The sequence below is a fragment of the Podarcis tiliguerta genome (assembly GCF_965153285.1).
Source record: "Podarcis tiliguerta genome assembly, chromosome: 1".
In the NCBI taxonomy this organism is placed as follows: domain Eukaryota; kingdom Metazoa; phylum Chordata; class Lepidosauria; order Squamata; family Lacertidae; genus Podarcis; species Podarcis tiliguerta.
This window is the reverse complement of record NC_139534.1, coordinates 21,302,363-21,324,780: the sequence shown is the minus strand read 5'-3', so window position 1 is coordinate 21,324,780 and position 22,418 is coordinate 21,302,363. Positions and strand designations below refer to the sequence as shown.

The following is a 22,418-nucleotide window of genomic DNA, read 5'->3' as shown; positions in this document are numbered from 1 at the left end:
CAGTCTAGTGAAGCCCAAACTCATAGGAAGGCAAGCCAGACCAATGGTCCATCTAGCTCAGAAGTAGCTATGCTGATGGGCACAAGCTTTCCAGTCCAACCTAGAGATACTACGGATTGAATCTGAAGCCTTCTGGCATGCAAAGTCTGCTCTATCATTTGTGCTATAGTCCAGCTATTTCAGTGTCAAATAGGAGGTTTGCTGAAAGAGAGAGAGGAGGGAAGTACTTATTGAATGCATAATAGCAAAGTTCAACTACTGTCTACGTTGGGCAAAGATAGTATCTATAGTAATAGATCAAGGTGCAAATAACAGGCGCTACCGTTTTTAATAAAGGATGGCACACATGCTTTCATCGGCAGTTACGTTTAATGAAGACAGTGCATTTTATTTACATAAAACATACGACACACTCCTCGTAGCCATGAAATGTAGAGCGTGTACAGTACAAAGACCAAATTGTACTTCAATTACATGCTGAATAAAACAAGATTAAAGTAATTTGTTGTGGCGCAACAACGAACACGTAAAGAAATAAATAATCCTCACAATGAACTGACGTTTCTGTATACTGCCTACTTAAAAGTGCAAAACGGTTCCTGAAAATCGGAGGATATTTTGTAAAGTTTAAAATCCAGAAAAGACAAACCTAATCAGCCCATTGTAGCTGATTGTCGAAGGTTTCAGTGCCCAGGAAAAAAAGAAACATTATTGTTTTGAAAATATGTTGTGCATATTGTGCTCTTTCTGAAGAAGTTTTGTGGGTTGTTGTTGTTTTTTTGCAAGTTTTTAATGCTTTTCACCCCCTCCTCCCAAACTATCATTACTTTTTTCCTGGAATTTTGTAAAATCCTGATTGGCAGTTTAAAGAAAAATCCCAAAAGAAATGAAATGTAAACAAATATGTACCTAAGTATTAGAGGCCCAGTCAGTGCTCAGGTTAACTTAAGTGGCCACAATGCTCTACTGTAGTAAGGCAAATGTGGTTAAGAGCTGACTTAAAAAATATAATTCTCTTACAGGGAAAGGCTTTTTTACTATTCTCTGAATACTAAAGCCATGGCAATTCATAACTGTACCTTGTTTTCTGCCATTAGGTATTTTATTTTTAATTTTTCTTTTGCTACAGAAGCTCTTGAGAGCCAAACATGCAAAACCAAGGGCAGAGGTTGGCCTTCAGTTTGATAATGTATTAGAAAATACTGCTATTTCTTTTATTAGATAAGAGAACCCACCTATACATTCACTGGAAACGGCAGAAGTTATAGGTTCAACTTTTCACCAGCTGTTATACCATTTTGTTTTTGGTGTCCTCTTTTTCTCTCCACCTTTTTTTTAATTTCTTAAATAAAGATTTATTTTATATACAAGACGTTTCGTGTGTTTCAAAACGAACCAGAAGTATAGATAACACCAGTAATCTCCCAGCTACAGCTCACGACCTCTTCAAACAGCCTCTGTTATTTCTCAGGGAAGGCAGGTACCATTGTGCGTTAATTACCTAAGATGTTAGCATCTGTTGTTGCTTATTTTTGCAGTGGCAGTGCAGTAGCACAGAAAGTCGAACAAATGACCTTGTACCGGAGGGAAAGGGGAAGGTGTAATCACTTGAAAGGTTTTAAGCACGTCGTGGTTCTAGCCGGTGTGACATCTGTGATAAAGTCCTCTGGTTGTCAATCACACTTAATTGCCGAACGTAACTCCGGACATCCTGATGGTTCTTATTCACCAGAGATGCGTCGGGATCTGATGAAACAGAAGTGATGTGCTATTGGTACGCTTAGTCAAACGCAAATCTGAGCAGAACAAGACAAGCCACGCAGCCTTCCACCAGCAGAATAATATATAAACATGCAAAGCCAGAACGCCACATTCACAAAGCCCCATCCTTTCATCCCTTCCAAATTAACCTTGAAGTATTCTTCTGTAATCCTCGTCCCACAAATTGGTGCTTCGTTTAGTTCTCCTTGGTTATTTTTCACAAACACTGGAGGAACGGTGTGCATTATTTTATCAGCATAGGTAACCTGATTAAAACCCCAAAACCTTGATATCTCTAGTAAAATGACTCAGGAGGCACACCCTGATTTCAGTAGAATTAGATTGTGCCTCTAACATAGGCTGTAATTCCAGATTGTGTTCACAGCCTTGTGGCATAGAGGGAACAACTGTATAAGGTAACAACACACATATTTTGATACTTACTGAAAGGCTGGCTCCGGCAGAATTTCACTGTCCTAACGGTTTTTGAAATCATACGCTGAAAGGAAAAAATAATAGCCCGCCATATTAAAACCATTGTCCTGCATGTGGCAAGCAAGCCTGTCAGAATTAAAAAGGGTTTAGTCTAGACTTCCTCCCCATTCCAGGAGCCCTGCTTTTCTATAGACATGCCTCTTTTAACATGGGGATGCATTTATAGATGGACTGCTCCACCTATGTTCAGAAATGATAAAATGCCCCACACGTGCTTTTCTGCAGTATCTGAACAAGCTCTCGGAGGCTCTTCCAGCAACAATGACAAAAAAAATAATAATGTTTGTATGCAACCTAAGCAAATCACCATGTGGGATCAAACCAAGGCTCTATTTATTATTCAGTCTGGTGTCTTCCAGAAGCTTTGAAACAAAAAGACCATCAGACCCAGCTAGTATAGCTAATTGTCAAGGATGATGGGAGTTGTAGTTAAAAAAAACCCAAAAAACACCTGGAGGATACCAGCTTGAAGAAGGCTGATAGGACATGGAGACAATTTGCTTTCCTTTTTTGTTGCCCCCAGGTATCTGCTATTCAGAAACACACTGCTTGTGAACAAGGTGGCAAGATTCTGCTGTCCTATCTGTTGAATGGATTTGTTTAATCCTTTTTCAGTTCCGGTAAAATCTTTTCAGTGACCTCCTCCATGCTGAACAGGTGTTTATTTATGTTTCATTCTTACATTTACCTGGGAGTGCTTTAAAAAACCATGCAGTACCAAACATTTGGAAACAGCAGTGAACACAAACACAACATTCCCGTAGCCACATCTACCGAAAGGTACTGTACTAAAGAGGAATGATTGCCAATGATTCTTTCGGACCAATACGACTCAGGAAAACATATAACTGTACAATGCATGGGCCCTTTGCATTTATTTATTTTTTAGTTTATGGTTATAAATCTGGTTCTTTTTATTATTTTTCATTTAGGAATCTGGCTTTGGAACTGGTTGTAAAGCTGGCCTTAGTAATGTTTCATAAGGGAAACAGTAGATCAGGGTTTCCCCAAACGTGGCTCTCCAGATGTTTTGGGACTACAAATCCCATCATCCCTGACCACTGGTCCTGCTAGCTAGGGATGATGGGAGTTGTAGTCCCAAAACAGCTGGAGACCCACGTTTGGGAAACCCAGCAGCAGATTGTTGACTCTACTTACAAACTCCAAGAGTTCAAAGTTCTGCAAAAAAAATACAATTGTACCTCGGAAAAGTCGAACGGAATCCGTTCCGGAAGTCCATTCGACTTCCAAAACGTTCGGAAACCAAGGTGCGGCTTCCGATTGGCTGCAGGAAGCTCCTGCAGCCAATCGGAACCCATAGAACCCGTGTCGGACGTTCGGGTTCCAAAAAACAGTTGCAAACCGGTTCGGGAACCACTCGCAAGGTGTTCAGGATCCAAGGTACAGCTGTAATAATAATAATCCCAACCCAACAACACTCACACACATGCAACCCCCACAATCAAACTGTTTGCTAACTTTTTATCCCCCTCCAAAAAAAAAAATAGTTTAAGTTTTCCCAGTGTGGTTTGGAACTCCATTGCTGGAAAGTTATGCAGCACTAAATCTGGATCCCTCCACAACAGAGCCAACCATACATTACAATGAATTCTCCAGGCTCGCCCCGTCATCTCGACACCCTCACCCTGCAGTTCCAATTCAGCTTGCAGGCAGCCTAGAATAGTGGCAGCAAGCCAGGACATTTTCTGCTAATCCATTCCTAGACCCAGGCTCCAATGTTGTTATAAATATTCATACCACACCACACAAAAACCACTAAGGGTTTAAGTCACATACTTCACTTTTTTTTTTTTTTTGGCATAATCTTTATGTTCCAAAAACGAAAGAATGCTTGCCCTCTCTTCCCCCGCCCCCCCCATAAGGATCAGTGCGTGGATTCCTTTTGTTCAGCTCCATAAAACCTGAAAACCAATATGCACAAATTCGCTAATCCTCATTTCACACCTCAAGGGTGAAGAGTCTCAGTAAAAAGGAGAACCAGTGGTTGGTGGCACTATTTTTGTATGGCCATGGATGGAGTAGCTTGTGTTGCAGAGGCGTCTTGGAATGCCCCTATGGGCTGCTTTTCAGCAAGTACCATGACAGTGATATTCTCGCGAAGCACATTAGGTAAGTGACACCAGAAGCTCTTTTCCTGATGCAAGGAATTTGAGGAGGGGGGACAGAGACAGGGACAACAGTGGAATCTGTTCTTGTTCATCTTGCTTTTCCATCAGGAAGGCATGTTCCTCTCATGGCCAACTCCAGGCATAAAGGCAAAACTCTCTAGCTAGGCCCCCAGCTATGCACCTGCAGTTCTTCGCATAGCTGCCAACTTACAGATTTGAAAATAAGGGGCCAGCAGCCTCCAAAATAAGGGATCAGCAGCCAAAATAAGGGATTTTCCCAGCACAGGTATGTTCGACTTCTGAGCCCCTCTGAGCCAAAGGCAGAAAGCCCAGCCAGCAGCCAAACGAAGCCTCAAGCGGTGGTTCCCACAGCACAGCAACACGGCAAAGGGGATGCAGCAAGGAAAAACACCGTCACCTCTCTACTGGGAAGCGCTGAGCAAAGGCGAGTCCCCAGGCAACGCAGCCGATTTGATCGGCACAAGGCATACAAGCTCCATCCCCCAGTCGTTCTTAGACTCCTTATTGGGTGAGCAATGCAGCCAAGCAACACAGTTGGAGCCTCCCTCCTCCCTGGCTGGCAGGGAGGGAGAGGAGCTGCTTCCTTTGAAACCCAGGAAATTTAAGGGACATCATCAATAAGGGACAGCAGCGGGACACGGCACTGGCATAAGGGACTGTCCCGCCAAATAAGGGACGCTTGCCAGCTATGGTTCTTCGTCTACCTTTACCTACAACAGAAGCCTTGATTTTTTTTCTTGGTCAGGTTAGGAGCCACAGTTTTGCGGCTGCATTTTATCCCCACTGCCTGGATCAGGCAAAACAGGACTGGGAGAAGATGCTGTGTCGGTAAGTGACAGGTAGGTTAGTGAAGACTGGATTTTTAAAAAAACAAACCCTGACCAGGACTCCCGAGCCTTTCGGGAGTTGTGCAAAAAGGCAAATTTCAGCAGCTTTTGTCATTCCTGCATGAAAAGTGGCACCTGCCAGGACGCTTTCTTTAGCGCAGCTATTAAAGACAGAGAAGGCCTGTCCTTCTAGGCCTCTAGTCCCCCCCCCCCCCAACAGCACCGGTGCCAAATATTTGACTGCATAATTCGTCCTGGATAACTCACTAGCCTGACAGGTGAATGGCAGCCTCACAGAATCAGGCAATTTGCAAAACTGGCTTCTGTGGGGTTTTTTTGGTGGTGGTGGTGGGGAATTAAAGCCACACTGGGCTTGATTTTTGGCACAGATTAAGTCACAACTCTCCCAAACAGCAGACGAAGCGGCAAACCTTCATCTCTGGGATGTACTGAATGGTCTTTCGGGCAAAAACCAATGTTCCCTGCATGTAGAAAATGGGCATGTAAGGGGAAATCTAAGGCCTTTATCCTCCTGACCTTTTTTTTTTATAAAAAAAAATATTATTTACCTCATAAATAATTTCTCCAGACAACTACACTTTACTAATATTCAAAATATTTTGTTGCTATGGTTATTATTTTATTATTTGCACAGAAAACCATCCGTTCACATGAGCTCCGTTGGCATGCTTAAAGTTAGAGACCTGCAACATTAAAAAAAACCGGGCCTTTGTCGTACTATGGGGTGCTAACTCAAACAAAAAGGCCTCTGAATTTGTGGTCTAATGCAGACAGACCTTACGGGACTGCCACTGCCTGCTCAACATGCTGTACCAAATCCATTAGGAAAATCGAAATAGTTTTAAAATAGGTAGGTTTTTTTAAATAATAATAAAAAATAGTACAGTGTTATTAACATGCCATTACACAATCCATTGACTTGGTATGTGAGAGGCTGCCCTCTAGAGGCTGATTTGGAGAACAGGTAGTCTGAGCGAGAAGTGAACGAAAAAAGAGAAAAAGGAAGCAGCAGAATTCTATTAACTGATGTGCATCAAGGAAGTCCGTTTCCTAAGGAAGCAGGAAATTCCAGGTAGATCAGAATATGCCTAACCATTGGCATCTGCCAGCAAAATTAGCTGAGAGAAATTAGGTAGATAAATAATGATTTTGGTAAGGTAACTTGCTGTGGCTTCGTTGGCAGTATATAGATGAGCAACGCTAACCTGCAAAGGGCAAGTAACTTTAAAATATGTTTTTTATGCTGGATCCATGGAATTGAATCAGTGGTTCATTTATTTGCCAATCACTTTAAAGCATTTCCAAACCGCTTAGGATTTCAAAATTTGCAAGTGGTATACATAAAAGCAACAATACAGTATACAGTCGTACCTTGGAAGTTGAACGGAATCCGTTCCGGAAGTCTGTTCGACTTTCAAAACGTTTGGAAACCAAAGTGCGGCTTCTGATTGGCTGCAGGAAGATCCTGCAGCCAATCGGAAGCTCCTTTGGACGTTTGGCTTCCAAAAGTACTTTACAAACCGGAACAGTCACTTCAGAGTTTGCTGTGTTCAGGAGCCAAAACATTCGAGAACTAAGCTGTTCGAAAACCAAGGTACGACTGTACTTTAAAACACAGATCTGCAATCCAGAAAGGCAATAGATTTTACTCTGAACTGAAACCTGCTGCCCTCTGAAGTATTTTCCAGTCTGAAAGCCTGCCTTGTCCCGGGGCCAGCCTGCTACTCAGCCCTTTTTGTACAACTATGGGGTGGACCCACATCCCAGAAGCAATGGGAATCAGTCCCCCCCCCCCATTTCTATAGGATGCAGGTAACGCCCAGTGTTCAGTCATCACTCTTACAGAGCCATCGAAAATCTTGCTTTAGTAATATGCCCTACTTACCATTTTTTCAAAGTTCACTAGATTGTCGATGAAGGTCTTGTTCCCTTCATGGATAAATGTCATGTCTGCAATACAAATAAAGGCACCACCTGTGTAACTGGCAATAGTTGAATCCGACATATATAGATATCCAGACACTGAGAAAATGGACCAGCTTTCTCACTTGCTACATGCTATTGCCCATTCAAAGCATTTACTTGTAAAAAGGAAAAGGAAAAGAAAAAAAAGTAACATTTAGACAGTAACGCTTAGATTTGTGAAAGAACCTTTTTCTTTCTTAGGACTTCTGCAAAATGGGGAAACGGGCATCAAAAGTACCATTTGAGATTATTATTATTATTATTATTATTATTATTATTATTATTATTATTGCATGCTCTTCACCCCCTTCAGATAGTTACCTTTTATGAGTAAAGGCATGAATGGAATAATGGGAGGTTGCAGTTTAGCTACCGTCAGTCTGTAGGCCCTGTGATTTCTTGATGGGTCCTGGGGGGAAAAAGACACAGTCAGCAAAATACAAATACTTGTTAGTTAACAGTTTTTTTTTTAATGTAATAATTTCATAACCTAATTTATGCTTCGTTCATAATAAGGATAGTCTTCTTTCAACGCTTCTTTGGAAAGATAGTAATCATCCATTTCATTAGCTGCCTGTTCCTTATAAGTTACGTGCTGTCTGATGAGAGTGTAATTACTTAACAAAAGAAGTGTTTATTATCAAAAGGGAAAATACAGCTAGAGGTGTGGTTATTAAACAGTGTGCTTATCTGAAGAAGAGAACTGTTGCATGCTTCTTCTGTATGCATTCGCTGAGCCATCTCTATAAAGCTCTAAAACCATAAATCTGTAACAGTAATGCATGCTGGTTGGAATATAGAATCTAGCAGAAATATCAAGGGATGATAAAGTTTTCTAAATTTCCCAGGCTGACTTTAAGTAGGGCACACATTTTCTCATAATAGGCTCCCTGAGAGTATAATTTATTAGTCATACATGCTTGTTTTATCAGTGCTGTGGCGGGCTCATAAATTCCTTAAAGTCACACAAGGACACATAAAACGTTGGGAAATAGACAAATTCAGATCAGGTGTTCAGAAACCAGGGTGAATCCAGGTAGCACACACTTAAGCATTAAGCCAGTTACCATTAAGCTTTCAAACTCTGCATAGATCTTCTTGAACTTGCTCGGGAGTTTCTGTCAAGAAAAGAGACAAGCACAGATGTGGGAAGCCTGTAATCGAATCAAGATGGACTGAACTGTGTGTGTGGCAGACTGAATTTCTCCAACGCACGGTTCCTACAACACAGCCCTGAGATGGAAAAAGACTTGCTCTTTTGCCACAGGTTTACAACAATGCAGCTGCGGGAGGAAAATACAGTAAGTCTCCTAGCAACCAGATTATAAATAGAGAGCCACGAAGCTTTTAGCCGTTTGGGATCCAAAATACACCCCACACCACCCCCAATACCCTGGGAAATGCCAGAGAGATTTTCTCTTGGTTCGCAGAGGTTATGGAGCAGCAAAGCGGTCCACATGCCAGTGTGGATTTCCCAGCGTTCATCTGCAGGGTTTGTTTGGGGGGGGGTTGTGGGGAGGGGATGAAGAAGACACATCTGTTTCAAGTTTCACGTCGGCCCCATCTTTAGTGCAGCACATTTAAGAAATAAATAATGACGTCCTTGGGAGCAGTGATCTGGCGAAATTATTTACATTAAAGAACAACAGACCTCTACAATGTGTACACAGGCCAATCGTTCCTCAAGTGCGCACTTCCGGAAGGTGCTGTATAATATGAACGACCACATATAATCTGAATTAGCTCTGGAACCAAAGGTCGCTGTTTCTTTCTCTCGCTCTCTCTCTCTCTCTCTCTCGCCTTTGTTATCATTACTGGAACACGTATGACTAAGGGAAGAATCCAACAAATGTATACACTAGTTCTCTGAGCCACAGGGGACTTTCGACTTGTTGTTTTTTACCATATTTTTGCTCTATAAGACGCACCAGACCACAAGACGCACCTAGTTTTTGGAGGAGGAAAACAAGGAAAAAAAATATTCTGAATCTCAGAAGCCAGAACAGCAAGAGGGATCGCTGCACAGTGAAAGCAGCAATCCCTCTCGCTGTTCTGGCTTCTGGGATAGCTGCACAGCCTGCATTCACTCCATAAGACGCACACACATTTCCCCTTACTTTTTAGGAGGGCAAAAGTGAGTCTTATAGAGCAAAAAATACGGTAAATGACCATCACAGGAACATAGGAAGCTGCCTTATGCTGAGTCAGACCATTAGGTCCATTGAGCTCATTAGCATCGCCGTTGACTAGCAATGGCTATCCTGGGTTTCAGGCAGAGAATCCTTCCCAGCCCTCCCTGGAGATGGTAGGGATTGAACCCGAAACCTTCTGCACGCCAATGAGTACGACTGTACTCATTTTTTTTTTAATCTAACACTCAATTGTGGCCCAATGCAGGCTTCTGAATACCAGTTGCAGGAAACTGAAGTGGGAAAGTGTGCTGCTGCAACTCAGATCCTGCTTGTAGGCTTCGCATAGGCATCTGGTTGGCTACTGTAAGAAAAGGATTCTTAATAATAATAATAATTTATTTATAGCCCACCATCTGGCTGGGCCTCCCCAGCCACTCTGGGCAGCTTCCAACCAAATATTAAAATACAGTAATACATCAAACATTAAAAGCTTCCCTAAACAGGGCTGCCTTCAGATGTCTTCTAAAAGTTTGGTAGTTGTTGTTCTCTTTGACATCTGGTGGGAGGGCGTTCCACAGGGCGGGTGCCACTACCGAGAAGGCCCTCTGCCTAGTTCCCTGTAACTTGCCTTCTTGCAGTGAGAGAACCACCAGAAGGCCCTCGGAGCTGGACCTCAGTGTCCGGGTAGAACAATGAGGGTGGAGACGCTCCTTCAGATATACTGGACCGAGGCCATTTAGGGCTTCTCAACTAGTAGGGTCACTGGCCTGATCCAGCACAGCCCTTCTTATGTTTGGTTCCACTGAAACTGTAAACTATGGTAAATGGTTTACTGTGAATGCAGCGATCACTACCGCTTCACTCCTCCCTTAGCACAAGCAATGGCACAGAACCACAATCCCAGGGCTTAGTGTGGTGAAATCACTAGGAACCGCGACTTGTTTTGCTCTGAACAAACCATGAATGGTAAGAGAAAAGGAAATCTTGACTTCATCTTGTGCTCTGTGGTGCCTGGTTCAGACGTAATGCTCAGCTAGGGATCATGGTTCATACTTCCTGGTAGGGGGGAGCAAATTGGGAGAAGTCTCTGCTTTCGTGGTGAACTGTCAATGACGGTTTACCACGATGTGCAAAAGCAGAAAAATCAAAGGAAGAAATGAAAGGCGGCGACATTTGTAGAACTAGGATTTACTCTGCACTCACCTCCCAGGTCATTGTGAGGCGGCTTACTGCAACGTTGCTCAGTCCCATGATCAAAGCGAAAAAGGAATTCAAGTTTTTGTATTCCTTGCAACTAGAAAAGAAGAGGTTCACAGTTTGATTGGGCAGGGGGGTGGGAACAAACTGAGAATCAGAAAGCCTGGCTTCTAGAGTGCTTCTATATTTTGGAAGTATTCATCCAGTCAAGTATTATTATCGTGCTTGGAAGGATATCCTACTGTATTTATTTTAGACTAACCCCTTCGGTTGCAATTCTGAGCATATTTTCTCACAAGCAAACCATCTGAATCACCCGGACTGACTTCCAAGTTAGCCTCTTGAGGATTACGTCAAATCACAAGCCATTGTGAAACAAGAAAGGTTTAATAATACACCCACAATGTCACCACTTAGCGTCTTATTCTGATACTCCTTAAAAGACCTCTTCATACCACTTTATTTTTGTTCTACGTATTTCTTAATTCTCTTCCACTCAATAAACACCATCCTCGGGGCATTTCCAAAAACAATGCGCACTTAGCTAGGTTTTGGGAGTCCCATTCAGCAGAAATTCAGCTTCCAATTTAGAGAAACATTTAGAGAAAATTAACTATGGGGGAGCAAAAAACTATCGGGGGAAAAATAAGTTTTATACATCTGAATCATGCTCGGGTGAGGGAAATCACATATGTATTCTCCGTGCCAAACCTTCCCCTTATCTGTGATGAAATTGTCACGGGTAATACCCCCAGAATGCTCAGCACCCCAGCACAGGACTAGTCAATGTTTAGAAGTTCTCGGACTCCAAATCCCATCATGTCACTTGTCAGGCACGATGGGAGCTGCAGTTCAGTAAATATCTGGAGGTGGTTTGTGGGGAAGAGATATCTGGGCTAAACTGTTACGTTCTCCGCTACTGGTTTAGGACAAGGCTAAGGAACCTTTCCGCCCCCCCCCCCCCCCAATGAGGGTCCTTTAACTCATGGGGAAAGGTAAAAGTGGACCACATTTCATGGTGGAACAAGCAAGAACCAAAAGTGGGTGGAGCAAATAAAATAAGGAGGAGCCATTCCGTCTCTCTCCCTTTCTTTGGAAACCCAGACAAATCTATGGGCCACATGGTGCTTCCAGAGTTTTCTGGATCACAGCAAGTTCACATGAGTACAGCTTGAGGCAAGTCATTCACAAACAATATCCACTCACATCCTTGAAATTCACCTATTTTGAGCAAAACTACATTTGATCGACCTCATGATCCCATTACATTTTCCTGTTTCACTGTATAGTTAACACACACACAAAACATGTTGCCATAGTAGCGATGTTTTTTTTTTTACTGCGAAGAACAGCTCCGCGAAACTGAAATAACAGAAATAAGATGTCATCGTTTTATATTAGGAATATCAAATCTGCCCAACTATTTGCATTCAATAAATAAAAAAGATCCCGAGAACTTTAGCTATTTCCAATTTACAGAGACGGGGGGGGGGGGGATATTGACATAAACAGGAGGTTGTCAAACAGGAATTAACATGAGGTTAATCCTGTAAGTAGTGATTCTGGGATATTAGTTATCTGCTTGCCTCAGGCAATGCTGATGTTTTCCCTGATATATTTTTTCCATACTGAAAGTAAATGTTCATCAATGTTTGCGCGCCTGGGGGGCGGGGGCTGTGTGTGTTTTTTTTTAAATAGTGTATATAAGGAAATTGTTCAAATTATTTAGCTTAATGAAATTTATTCCTGTTTTCTGCTAATGATTAGGAAAAGGAACCACATTTTGTTCTTATCTATATGTGCTACTGCCCTCTGCTGGACAGAATGCAGAACAGCTCTGTGCAAAAATGGCTAAAAAACCGAGATTCAATTCTCTTTACACTGCTAACGCACTGCGAGTCTCTGAATGTGGCCTGCCACATTCTGCACCAGTATCATTGCATAGGATAATAATGGAAGCATAACCTATGCTACCTGCAGTGGTGATGCTGGGCGTCCTATGGAGAATTTGGACTTTACAAAATGGGGAAAACCCAGATTCTGGCAGACTGGCGCCATCACTAGCTGGTGTTAAGTAAAGGTAAAGGGACCCCTGACCATTAGGTCCAGTCGTGGCCGACTCTGGGGTTGAGGCGCTTATCTCACTTTATTGGCCAAGGGAGCAGGTGTACATCTTCCGGGTCATGTGGCCAGCATGACTAAGCCGCTTCTGGCAAACCAGAGCAGCACACGGAAACGCCGTTTACCTTCCTGCCGGAACGGTACCTATTTATCTACTTGCACTTTGACGTGTTTTTGAACTGCTAGTTTGGCGGGAGCTGGGACCAAGCAACGGGAGCTCACCCCGTCGCGGGGATTCGAACCGCCAACCCTCTGATCGGCAAGTCCTAGGCTCTGTGGTTTAACTCACAGCGCCACCCATGTCCCACAGGCAAAAACACTCTCATTCACAGAAGCCTTTGGATCTTTATTTTAGTGGGGTGGAGTGGAGTTAGATCTGTTTATTTATACACACACACACATATCATTCATATATATATATATATATATATATATATATATATATATAAATTTGTGTATTTTAGGCTGTTTAATTATATGTTTTACGTTTGCTTTTAATGTTCTTTTTTTTGTAAGTTGCTTTGTGTCTCATTTTGGTGATTGGGAAGCAACAAATAAGTATAATAAATAAGAATATAAAATCATGCAATGGTCAGACCGCTCCTAGACAATTCCTTTCTCACAGGCAGTCTGAGAGGCAGTAAGAAATAACTATCTCTGATGCAGAACAAAATCTTCATACAAAAGAATTCTTACTCATCTTGCCAGAGACAGAAAACCGATCATGTGAAGTCTACAGCAGTCTGCCATGGCTTCCAGTCCATGGCAGGTGTAATAGCCCAAATTAAGGACATATTTTACACCTCTCTTGCCATAGTGCAATCCTGTACCTTGGTTCTCAAACGCCTTGGTTCCCAGACATCAAAAACCCAGAAGTAAGTGTTCTGGTTTTCGAATGTTTTTCAGAAGCCAAAGGTCCGATGTGGCTATCGGCTATTGTTTCCGGGGTGCCTGCACCAATCAAAAGCTGTGCCTTGATTTTCGAACATTTTGGAAGTCAAACCAATTTCCAGAACAGATTAAGTTTGGTGCTTTTGTTTTTGCTATTTATTTTGCGTTTTTGCTTTTGAGGCTTTTTTGGTTAATTTGCTTTTGTGACTGTGTGGAACCCAGTTCAGCTATTGATTGATTGATTGATTGATTGTGTGACTGTGGAAATGGATAAAAGCCTCCCATCCAAACAATGACTATCATCAGCGCAGGTAAGAAAAAATAATAATTTTAATTTGTATCATCTACAATACTGCCTTATTTATTTTATAGTACAGTACACTGATTATTGTTTTAATTTTATGGATCAATGATCTCATTAGATAGCCAAATTTATGTTCAATTTGAGGTTGTCTTAAAAAGTCTGGAACAGATTGATCCGTTTTGCATTACTTTCTATGGGAAAGCGCGCCTTGGTTTTGGAACGCTTTGCTTTTGGAAAGGACGGATTACGTTTGAGAACCAAGGTACCACCGTACATGCCTACTGAAAAGTAAGCCCCATTCAGTTCAATGGGACTTCCTCTCATTCCCAGGGAACTTTACAGGAGTTGCAACGTTAAAGTCGTTGAGCTATACTTACTGGGCTGCAATCTTGATGAACTTCTTTAAGAGCTGGACGCGTTTGCTGAGTTGGGAACAAAGACAAATCTCCGTGACTACCCAGAACTGGAGTTCATTGAACCTTCGCAAAAACAAATCCAGATTCGCTGTGGTCTTCTTAAAATTGTGTCTCCCAAATGTGTGGTAGACCAGTTCCAACTAGGGGAGGGGGAAAAGGAGGAGGGGAAGAATATCAGGGTTAGACGAATGATTTGTGCTTTTTTAAAAAGAAAAAAAAAGAACTGCCCTGGAACAAATATCTAGTTACGTTTCCAAGTAGCCTGAGGGTTGGATCTTGCTATGTGTTCTCTGATCGCATTTCTGTTCCTCCTCTCTTCCCAAAAGCTGACTAAATTCTCCTTCTAGTTGTTTGTAGTAGACAAGAGTATTGTCAACTTATGAATGAGTGCACTGGCCACATCTTTGCATAAGTTTGTAAACCAACCATTAACTTCCATTAACTATAGTTTCCCATTTTATTGTTACTTGGAAAATACGGCTGAAAGCTTCGGAACAAGCCAGGATATATGAAAGAGCCCAACATTACGCGCTGTTAACTAAGGTTGCATTCACAAAGCAGTTTATTCAATTTTCATGACTTTCCCTGTTAAGTTCCACATGATATTGGAACTATAGTGGAAAATGCTGCAAGTTTGCTTCTCTTTTCCATGTTAGTTGCTACAAAAGAAGCAGAGAGAACTCTGTTTGCAAATAGTATGGAAATGAGTGCTAAACTTGCATTAACCTGCATTTCTGGATGTGGCTTTTAAATCACATGAAGGGCCAAATATAAATTAAAATAAAAATAAAAACAGAATAAACTGCCGTGTGAATGCAGCCTAAGTTAAAATTTTATAAGCAACAATGTAAGATTAGGTTTGATAAGAAAGTATTTGAACGTATTTCAATTTCTCCCAAATTGTGTAGTATTTCCAGAAACAGAAACGTTTTCCTTTCACTTAAGAATGGGCAGAAATGTTAGAGCTCCCTGGTGTGCCAAATGGCATTCTGCACTTGCAGTCTGAAGTGATAAAACTCATTCTACCGCCTCTGGATTTTACCACCGAATTTTGCAGCCCAGAAGCACTCCGTCCAGGGGGGGTCAGAGCTGCAAGACTAAGTTCCTGGCAAATGCGCTACTGCTGCTTACTGGGAGAGAGAGAGACGGGTGTGGGGGCAAAGGAATGGGAAGGCCAACATGGTGTAGGTGTCAGCATCGCCCTTGAGCCAGTGCCACGGACTGGACTCATCCACTTCAGCCCCGACTGGGCTAGGCGAGCTGGGTAGCACTTCCAGAGACCACCTTCAGCACAGGAACAGGTCAAAGTGCTGTGGACTCACAGCTTAGAGTTGTGAGCACCGGATTCACTTCCACAAGTAGACAGTCGTTGCACAGCAGAGTACAGCAGAGTCTAGCAGAGTATATAAACAACTCGGAGAGCAGCTCTGTAGAATATTCTTCTTTATTCTATAACTACAACTATTATACAACTATATACAGAGCTAAATAGGTCTAAGCATAAAGAATGCTTAGAGTGCCTGCAGCTGCTCTTAGCAGCAACCTTATCTAAACACACAATCTCTCTCTAACACTGACTGACTGACTGACTGACCGACTGACTCTTTGATGTGGTGCTGGAGCAGAATAAGTAGAGAGCAGAACACGTCTCCTCCTCTCTGCAGAATCAGCAGACTCCTCAGGAGATTCTTGGATATGGGAGGGGTGAAATCTCCTCAGTAGGTACACTGGGAAGAGACCTAGTTCTGTCGCAATTCTGCCCTGCCATGTTAGCCGCTTCTGTCTTAGCCTTGTGATGCGACAAGCACAAGAATTCTCCTCACCTCATGCACGCAGTTGAAAAGCTCCCACTCATAAATGGTCATTTGATACGCTAAGTCTTTGGAGCTCATGAGTTCAAACATCCCCACAGTCCCAGTCGATGGGCCTTCTTGTTCCTGCAGTGGAACCTAGGAAAAATAACAATGAAGCGCTCTGTAAATGTTCTTATCCAGCCGAACTCTCACTCTGTTTTAACACCTCTTTTTCTGTTTTGCTTTTTTGCACGCAGTGGCGCTTGTACAGTGGTACCTCGGTTTAAGTAATTAATTCGTTCCGGAGGTCTGTTCTTAACCTGGAACTGCTCTTAACCTGAAGCACCACTTTAGCTAATGGGGCCTCCTGCTGCCGCCACGCTGCTGGAGCACGATATCTGTTCTCATCCTGAAGCAAAGTTCTTGACCTGAAGCACTATTTCTGGGTTAGCGGAGTCTGTAACCTGAAGCGTATGTAGCCTGAAGCGTATGTAACCTGAAGTACCACTGTATAAAATTGACTGTGTGAATATTGGTCACAGCACAAAACAAGAATAACGGCTTCCAAGTTAAATGCACAACACGCACATTACCGCATAAATGCATACAGGGATGATTGTCGCTGTGAGCTAGGTAAGGGCAGGCGGGACTCATCAACCTGCAAAGGTAGCCCATCTAGGAGAAGGGAAACTCTCATCCTAAACTCTGCTGCCTTGTGGGATATCTTCAAGAGAAGAAAAGGCTAAGCAGTAAACCCTATACAAATCTGGAGTGCAGTCCCAAAGACGGTTGGATGGTGCCTTGTACGCCTCCTTCCAGCAACTCCCTGCAGCCAAGCTGGTGCCAAACCTATTGCTCTGCTTTGCTTTGGACCACATCAGCAAGGCTGAGAGGGGGGCCTTGTCATCTGGGCATCCCAGGACCTCCACACACACTGCCCAGGCTTGTGCTCTGGGGAGGTCACTTTGACGCTGCCAACACAGCGATTTGACTTCACCCCTGGAGGCTCTGTCCATTGTCTCTTGAGACAGGTGGATGCCAACAACGTGAGCTAAGTTTCACCTTTTTCCTCGCTGCAGGAAACGAATAATAATAATAATAATAATTTTTATTTATACCCTGCCCTCCCCAGCCAAGGCTGGGCTCAGGGCAGCTAACAAGCAATAATAGAAGCAAGTTGAATGAATACAACTTAAAAACAAAATTAAAATACAACATTAAAATATTGAAATATTAAAATGTAGCCTCATCGCAGGAGGAGAAAGGAAAAGAAAAGAGGGAGAGGGAATCAAATTGGCTCCAAGCCAAAGGCCAGGTGTCTTACAGGTCCTGCGGAAAGAAATCAGATCCTGCAGGGCCCTGGTCTCATGAGGCAGAGCGTTCCACCAGGCTGGAGCCAGAGTTGAAAAGGCCCTGGCTCTGGTTGAAGCTAATCTAACTTCCTTAGGGCCCAGGACCACTTAGGGAGTTGCTATTTATGGACCTTGAAGCTCTCCGTGGGGCATACCGGGAGAGGCGGTCCCGTAGGTACAAGGGTCCTAGGCCGTGAAGGGCTTTAAAGGTCAAAACCAGCGCCTTAAATCTGACCCTGTACTCCACCAGGAGCCAGTGCAGCTGGAAAAGCACTGGGTGAAAAGCTCCCATGGCAGAGACCCCGTGAGGAGCCTCGCTGCAGCATTCTGCACCCGCTGGAGTTTCTGGGACAGCTTCAAGGGCAGCCCCGCGTAGAGCGAATTACAGTAGTCAAGCCTGGAGGTGACCGCCGCATGGATCACTGTGGCCAGGTCGGGTCGAATAACTGAAACAAAGCAGCCTTAAAATACAATGATATAAATCTCTTTTTCTCTCATGTTTCATTCCTGCTGCCTTGGAGGGGGGAAGCATACAGGAGAAAGCTGCCAGGAAAAGTGAGGCTGGTGGTCTATCTAGCCCAGTCTACACTGACTGGAAGTGGCTTTCCATGCTTCCTAATAGAGGACACCCATTCCTTCCTGGAGTTGCCAGGGACTGAACCTAGGCCCTTTCGCACCCACTGTGTGTTTTCCCCAGTGGGGCAAATCAGTGGCGTAGCGTGGGTTGTCAGCACCCGGGGCAAGGCAAGTAATTTGCCCCCCCCCCCCCCGCTGCACTGTCCCTCCCCCGATAGTCCCTCTCTCTCTCTCCGCACCGCACCGCACGCCTGGCACCCTCCCCTCCACAGTGGGCGGCGACCCGGCGGCTCGGATCAGATTCGCACAGCCAGCACTGCAGTGAGAGAGAGTGAGTGAGCCAGGTAGGGGCAGAGAGCTGCGAGTGCGAGCGCGCCCCCCCAGATGTTGCGCCCAGTGTGGCCGGGCCCCCCTGCACCCCCCATGCTATGCCACTGGGGCAAATATCACTTTGGGAAACAGGCCAGGGAGAAAAATCCTTGCGCGTTTACAAGCCATTTACAGCACATATCTCCAGACCTAGGAATCATCTGGGGAATCTTCTTTTGTTTACTTGACACCGGGGGCTTCTGACATACGAAGAGTACACTCATGAATAAATATACCATTCATTATCTGCCATTTGTTTCCACATGACCTTCACTCACAATTATATTAATTACAGCTATATGCACATACAAAGTGCGGGCTAAATTAATCTTAATTGTTCCCATCTTTCATTAGAACAAACAAGACACATCAAAACGGCATTTTTCCATGCCACGCAACGCGAGGAATGAAGATGCCGCCTGGTGTGCGAATGGAAAGTTTGTATGTTTGGTAGATGACCTAAAGAGAACTAATGAATTGTGATGAAGATGTGAACTGAAAATATTGGGTTGAAATTCTGCACAGCCTTAGGTATGCTGCTGTTATGCTGGCCTCACCCTGACTCAGTAAGCAGAACGGGGACGATGTTAACCACTTAAAGCTACTGAGATAATCCATGCAAAATAGACTCTAAAGCGCTCTATAAATGCTAAGGAATGTTAACATTGCATTACTCTACAGCGAAATGTTCCATCTGCTAAGAAATGGCATTTCTATCTCTCTCAGCTTGTGAGTGATGCAACGGCGAGAGGATTGTAAGGGTCTCCCTTTGAGGATTCTTTTGACCTTGGGAAAACAGGGTTTAGAGACTAGACAGCATTTTGGTTGCCATTCATAGCTTGAATTGTAGAGGCAGAATCCTGCAAGGTATGAGATGTTCCATTTTGCAGGATTTTAATTTCTCAGAATCGGCTCCCCACTTGAATTTGTAAGCGGAGATGATATCTACAGTCCTGCGTTAAGAAGAATTAACTTCACACCGTTTGCATTTTAGTTACCAGTAATTTGAGCTGGCAGCCGCCCAACAATAGGTGAAGCTATCCTTCCTTGCTGCTTTTTACTCCACTAGAGGGCAGTGCAGTTCATTGACAACATTTCCCTTTCCAATTTTTTTCCATATTGCAATATATTCACTAGTCATTAACATAAAACTGGAAGCTTTCACCTGGCACATTGAAGGCTATTCTAAACGCGAGCTTTCCTAAGGAGTAGAAGGAATAATGGTCGAAAGCACCAAAAAACGCAGGCACAACCCAAGCCAAGTTAGGTAAAGGTAAAGGTACCCCTGCCCGTACGGGCCAGTCTTGCCAGACTCTAGGGTTGTGCGCTCATCTCACTCTATAGGCCGGGAGCCAGCGCTGTCCGCAGACACTTCCGGGTCACGTGGCCAGCGTGACAAGCTGCATATGGCGAGCCAGCGCAGCACACGGAACGCCGTTTACCTTCCCGCTGGTAAGCGGTCCCTATTTATCTACTTGCACCCGGGGGTGCTTTCGAACTGCTAAGTTGGCAGGCGCTGGGACCGAACGACGGGAGCGCACCCCGCCACGGGATTCGAACCACTGACCTGACGATCGGCAAGTCCTAGGCCCTGAGGTTTAACCCACAGCGCCACCCGCGTCCCAAGCCAAGTTAAGCACTTTTAAATTTTACTGATTCAGTAGAAGGCACTGATTTTTGTTGTTGTTGTTGTTGTTGTTAAAATGAATGAGACAGTGCCTTTTACTATGATTACGAACCAGGACTGAGAGAGTTCCATGGACGTACCCATCTTTGGCTATCCTTCAACTACATTTGTATCTACTCTGAAGATCTCCCAATCTTTTAAACACAAAGGACTGCAAAGGAAGGCTCCCCACCCCTTCCCCAAAAACCCCAAAGCGCTGCTGCTTAGTGCCAGGCAAATGCCAAAACTCCTGCCTACAGCTCTTTGCAACGTGCCTGCTGTGTCCAAAATACAGCAGGCTCTTTAAAATGATGAATGAAGGACGCAAGCGTCGGCATGCCAGAAGCACACTACTGCCTAAACAAAATTTACATTCGCATTTAAACTTAGTTGCTTCCTTTATATTTTAAACAATCGCGATCCAAAACTATCTTTGTATCTGAAGCGACGTCAAAGCTTCCATTTCACTGTTCCTCTGAAATGGATTGAATCCTACAAAGCGTCTCATGGGGGGGTACACAAGAGCCAGGATCAAGGCTTGGAGCGAGGGACTTATAATTCATGCTGGCCTGCCAACGAAAACTGCTCTGAATGAAAGGACCAAAAAGCACTTTATAATAATAATTCAGGTCTCTGGAAGTGGACCCCTTGGGAGCATGGCGGGATTACTCTGCTGTTAGTACTCGCAAACATTTCGAATGTTTTAAGGAAAGCCAGACTTTCTAATGAGAACAGTGGTTTTAATTATAGAGCCCTGAAGAACGACTTGAAAGAGTTTATTCTGTGCCTCCATAATATGCCAGCCTATATATATAATGCTTTTTTAAAAATTACATGTACACTTCTTTTTACTGCGCTCAAAAAAGGGGCAGAAATATGCTCTCACGCCACAAGCATAGGGCGTTTTATTCTCTTGTCCCTACAGGTTCACTGAAAATACCTGGCTCATCATTTGGGTAAGCAGGCGACTGCTCTTAGTGCTTCCAGGACTAGGGGTCTTTAGCCAGATCTGCCAGCAGGGCAACCTCACACATGGCAACACCAAAAGATATCATTGGGGTCGCCCCAAGGCCATCACCACCTCAATACAGTCGTACCTTGGATCTCAAACGTCTTGTCTCCCGAACAAATCAGCTCCTGAATGATCGAAACCTGGAAGTGAGTGTTCCAGTTTTTGAACCTTCTTTTGGAAGCTGAACTTCCAACGGGGCTTCCGATTGGCTGCACGACTTTCCTGCAGCCAATCTGAAGCCGCACTTTGGTTTCCGAACGTTCTGGAAGCCGAACGGACTTCGGGAACAGATTCCGTTCGACTTCCAAGGTACGGCTGTACTGTATTTTTGCTGGTTCCTGCCACTGTTTTCTGTGAGGCCCTACTGCTATGTGGTTGATTTCTAGACCTCCCTAGGATGAGGGTGTGACACTAGGGCAGCTCTTGAGTGAAAGATGAGAGAAGTGGCTGGTACTCATATTGAAAATACGCACAGTATATAAATTTGTCTCAATAAATACATTTTAAAAACCTGGTCTGAATCAGGGGATGTCCTACTCAGAGAATGCTAGCCACTCCCATAGTATGGATCTTCCCCACACAACTCTTTGCAGCCCTCTTGCCAAGCTTTGAAAATCTCTAATAATAATAATAATAATAATAATAATAATAATAATAATAATAAATTTGTGCCCCAGCCACTCTGGGTGGCTTCCAACATATATAAAAACATAACAAAACAGTAAACATTAAAACGCTTCTTTGTACTGTGCTGCCTTCAGATGTCTTGCGGATAGTTATGCAGAAAGGCTGAGGAGAAATTTTCAGGATAAGAAATGCATATGTTATATAGCATTCAAGTAAGGAGTACAAAGCACAGCCTCTGAGCTGAAAGGTGTTCAGAGGCTTAGCATACTTACATACCAGTGAGTCAAACTGGTCTCGAGGGCAAGCAAAGAGGCGTCCGTTAACACTGAGCGTTGTAAACACCGAAACATCGTTTGGTTTTAGCACCACCTTTTCTGTGAACGTGAAAAGCATGGGATATACTACAGAAAACGCACACCCATTATCACAAGCAAAGTAAGTTGTCAAGACTTCTCATTGGAACAAAACAGAATGGATGCCTATGGTGGAATTTGAGGCAATCTCTTCCATTTGGAAGGGCAGCTTTTATAATTTGAGAGCCCACTCGGCTGGATGACACATTCAAATAATCATGTGTGGCACTCAAAGGTTAGGTAAGTATTAGGCTCTGTTGTTTAATCCACAGCGCTGGAAGAGGGCTGATGGCAAAAACACTGATGTTCCTGTTCAGGGAAATGGGTCTAAAGAGCTGTCAATGAGATTTATCACATTCAGATGAAGGTGGGGAAAGATTTACCACAGCA

At 43.6% G+C, this 22,418-nt stretch overlaps 1 protein-coding gene across 4 annotated transcripts in view; it reads right to left on the bottom strand.

Annotated features, from left to right (window-relative positions):
- Positions 1–350: 350 nt before the first annotated feature.
- Positions 351–22,418, bottom strand: part of RAPGEF4 (Rap guanine nucleotide exchange factor 4) — a 180,949-nt gene continuing 158,881 nt past the window's right edge. For all 4 annotated transcript variants that reach the window (XM_083407107.1, XM_083407108.1, XM_083407110.1 and 1 more), the window contains 9 exons: positions 21,952–22,049; positions 16,104–16,229; positions 14,242–14,420; positions 10,555–10,645; positions 8,287–8,337; positions 7,541–7,628; positions 7,140–7,204; positions 2,206–2,260; positions 351–1,746 (listed from right to left, as the gene is read on the bottom strand). In XM_083407107.1, the coding sequence (XP_083263233.1) occupies positions 1,619–1,746; positions 2,206–2,260; positions 7,140–7,204; positions 7,541–7,628; positions 8,287–8,337; positions 10,555–10,645; positions 14,242–14,420; positions 16,104–16,229; positions 21,952–22,049 (881 nt within the window). In that variant the 3' untranslated portion in view covers positions 351–1,618. The remainder of the gene's footprint in view (positions 1,747–2,205; positions 2,261–7,139; positions 7,205–7,540; positions 7,629–8,286; positions 8,338–10,554; positions 10,646–14,241; positions 14,421–16,103; positions 16,230–21,951; positions 22,050–22,418) is intronic.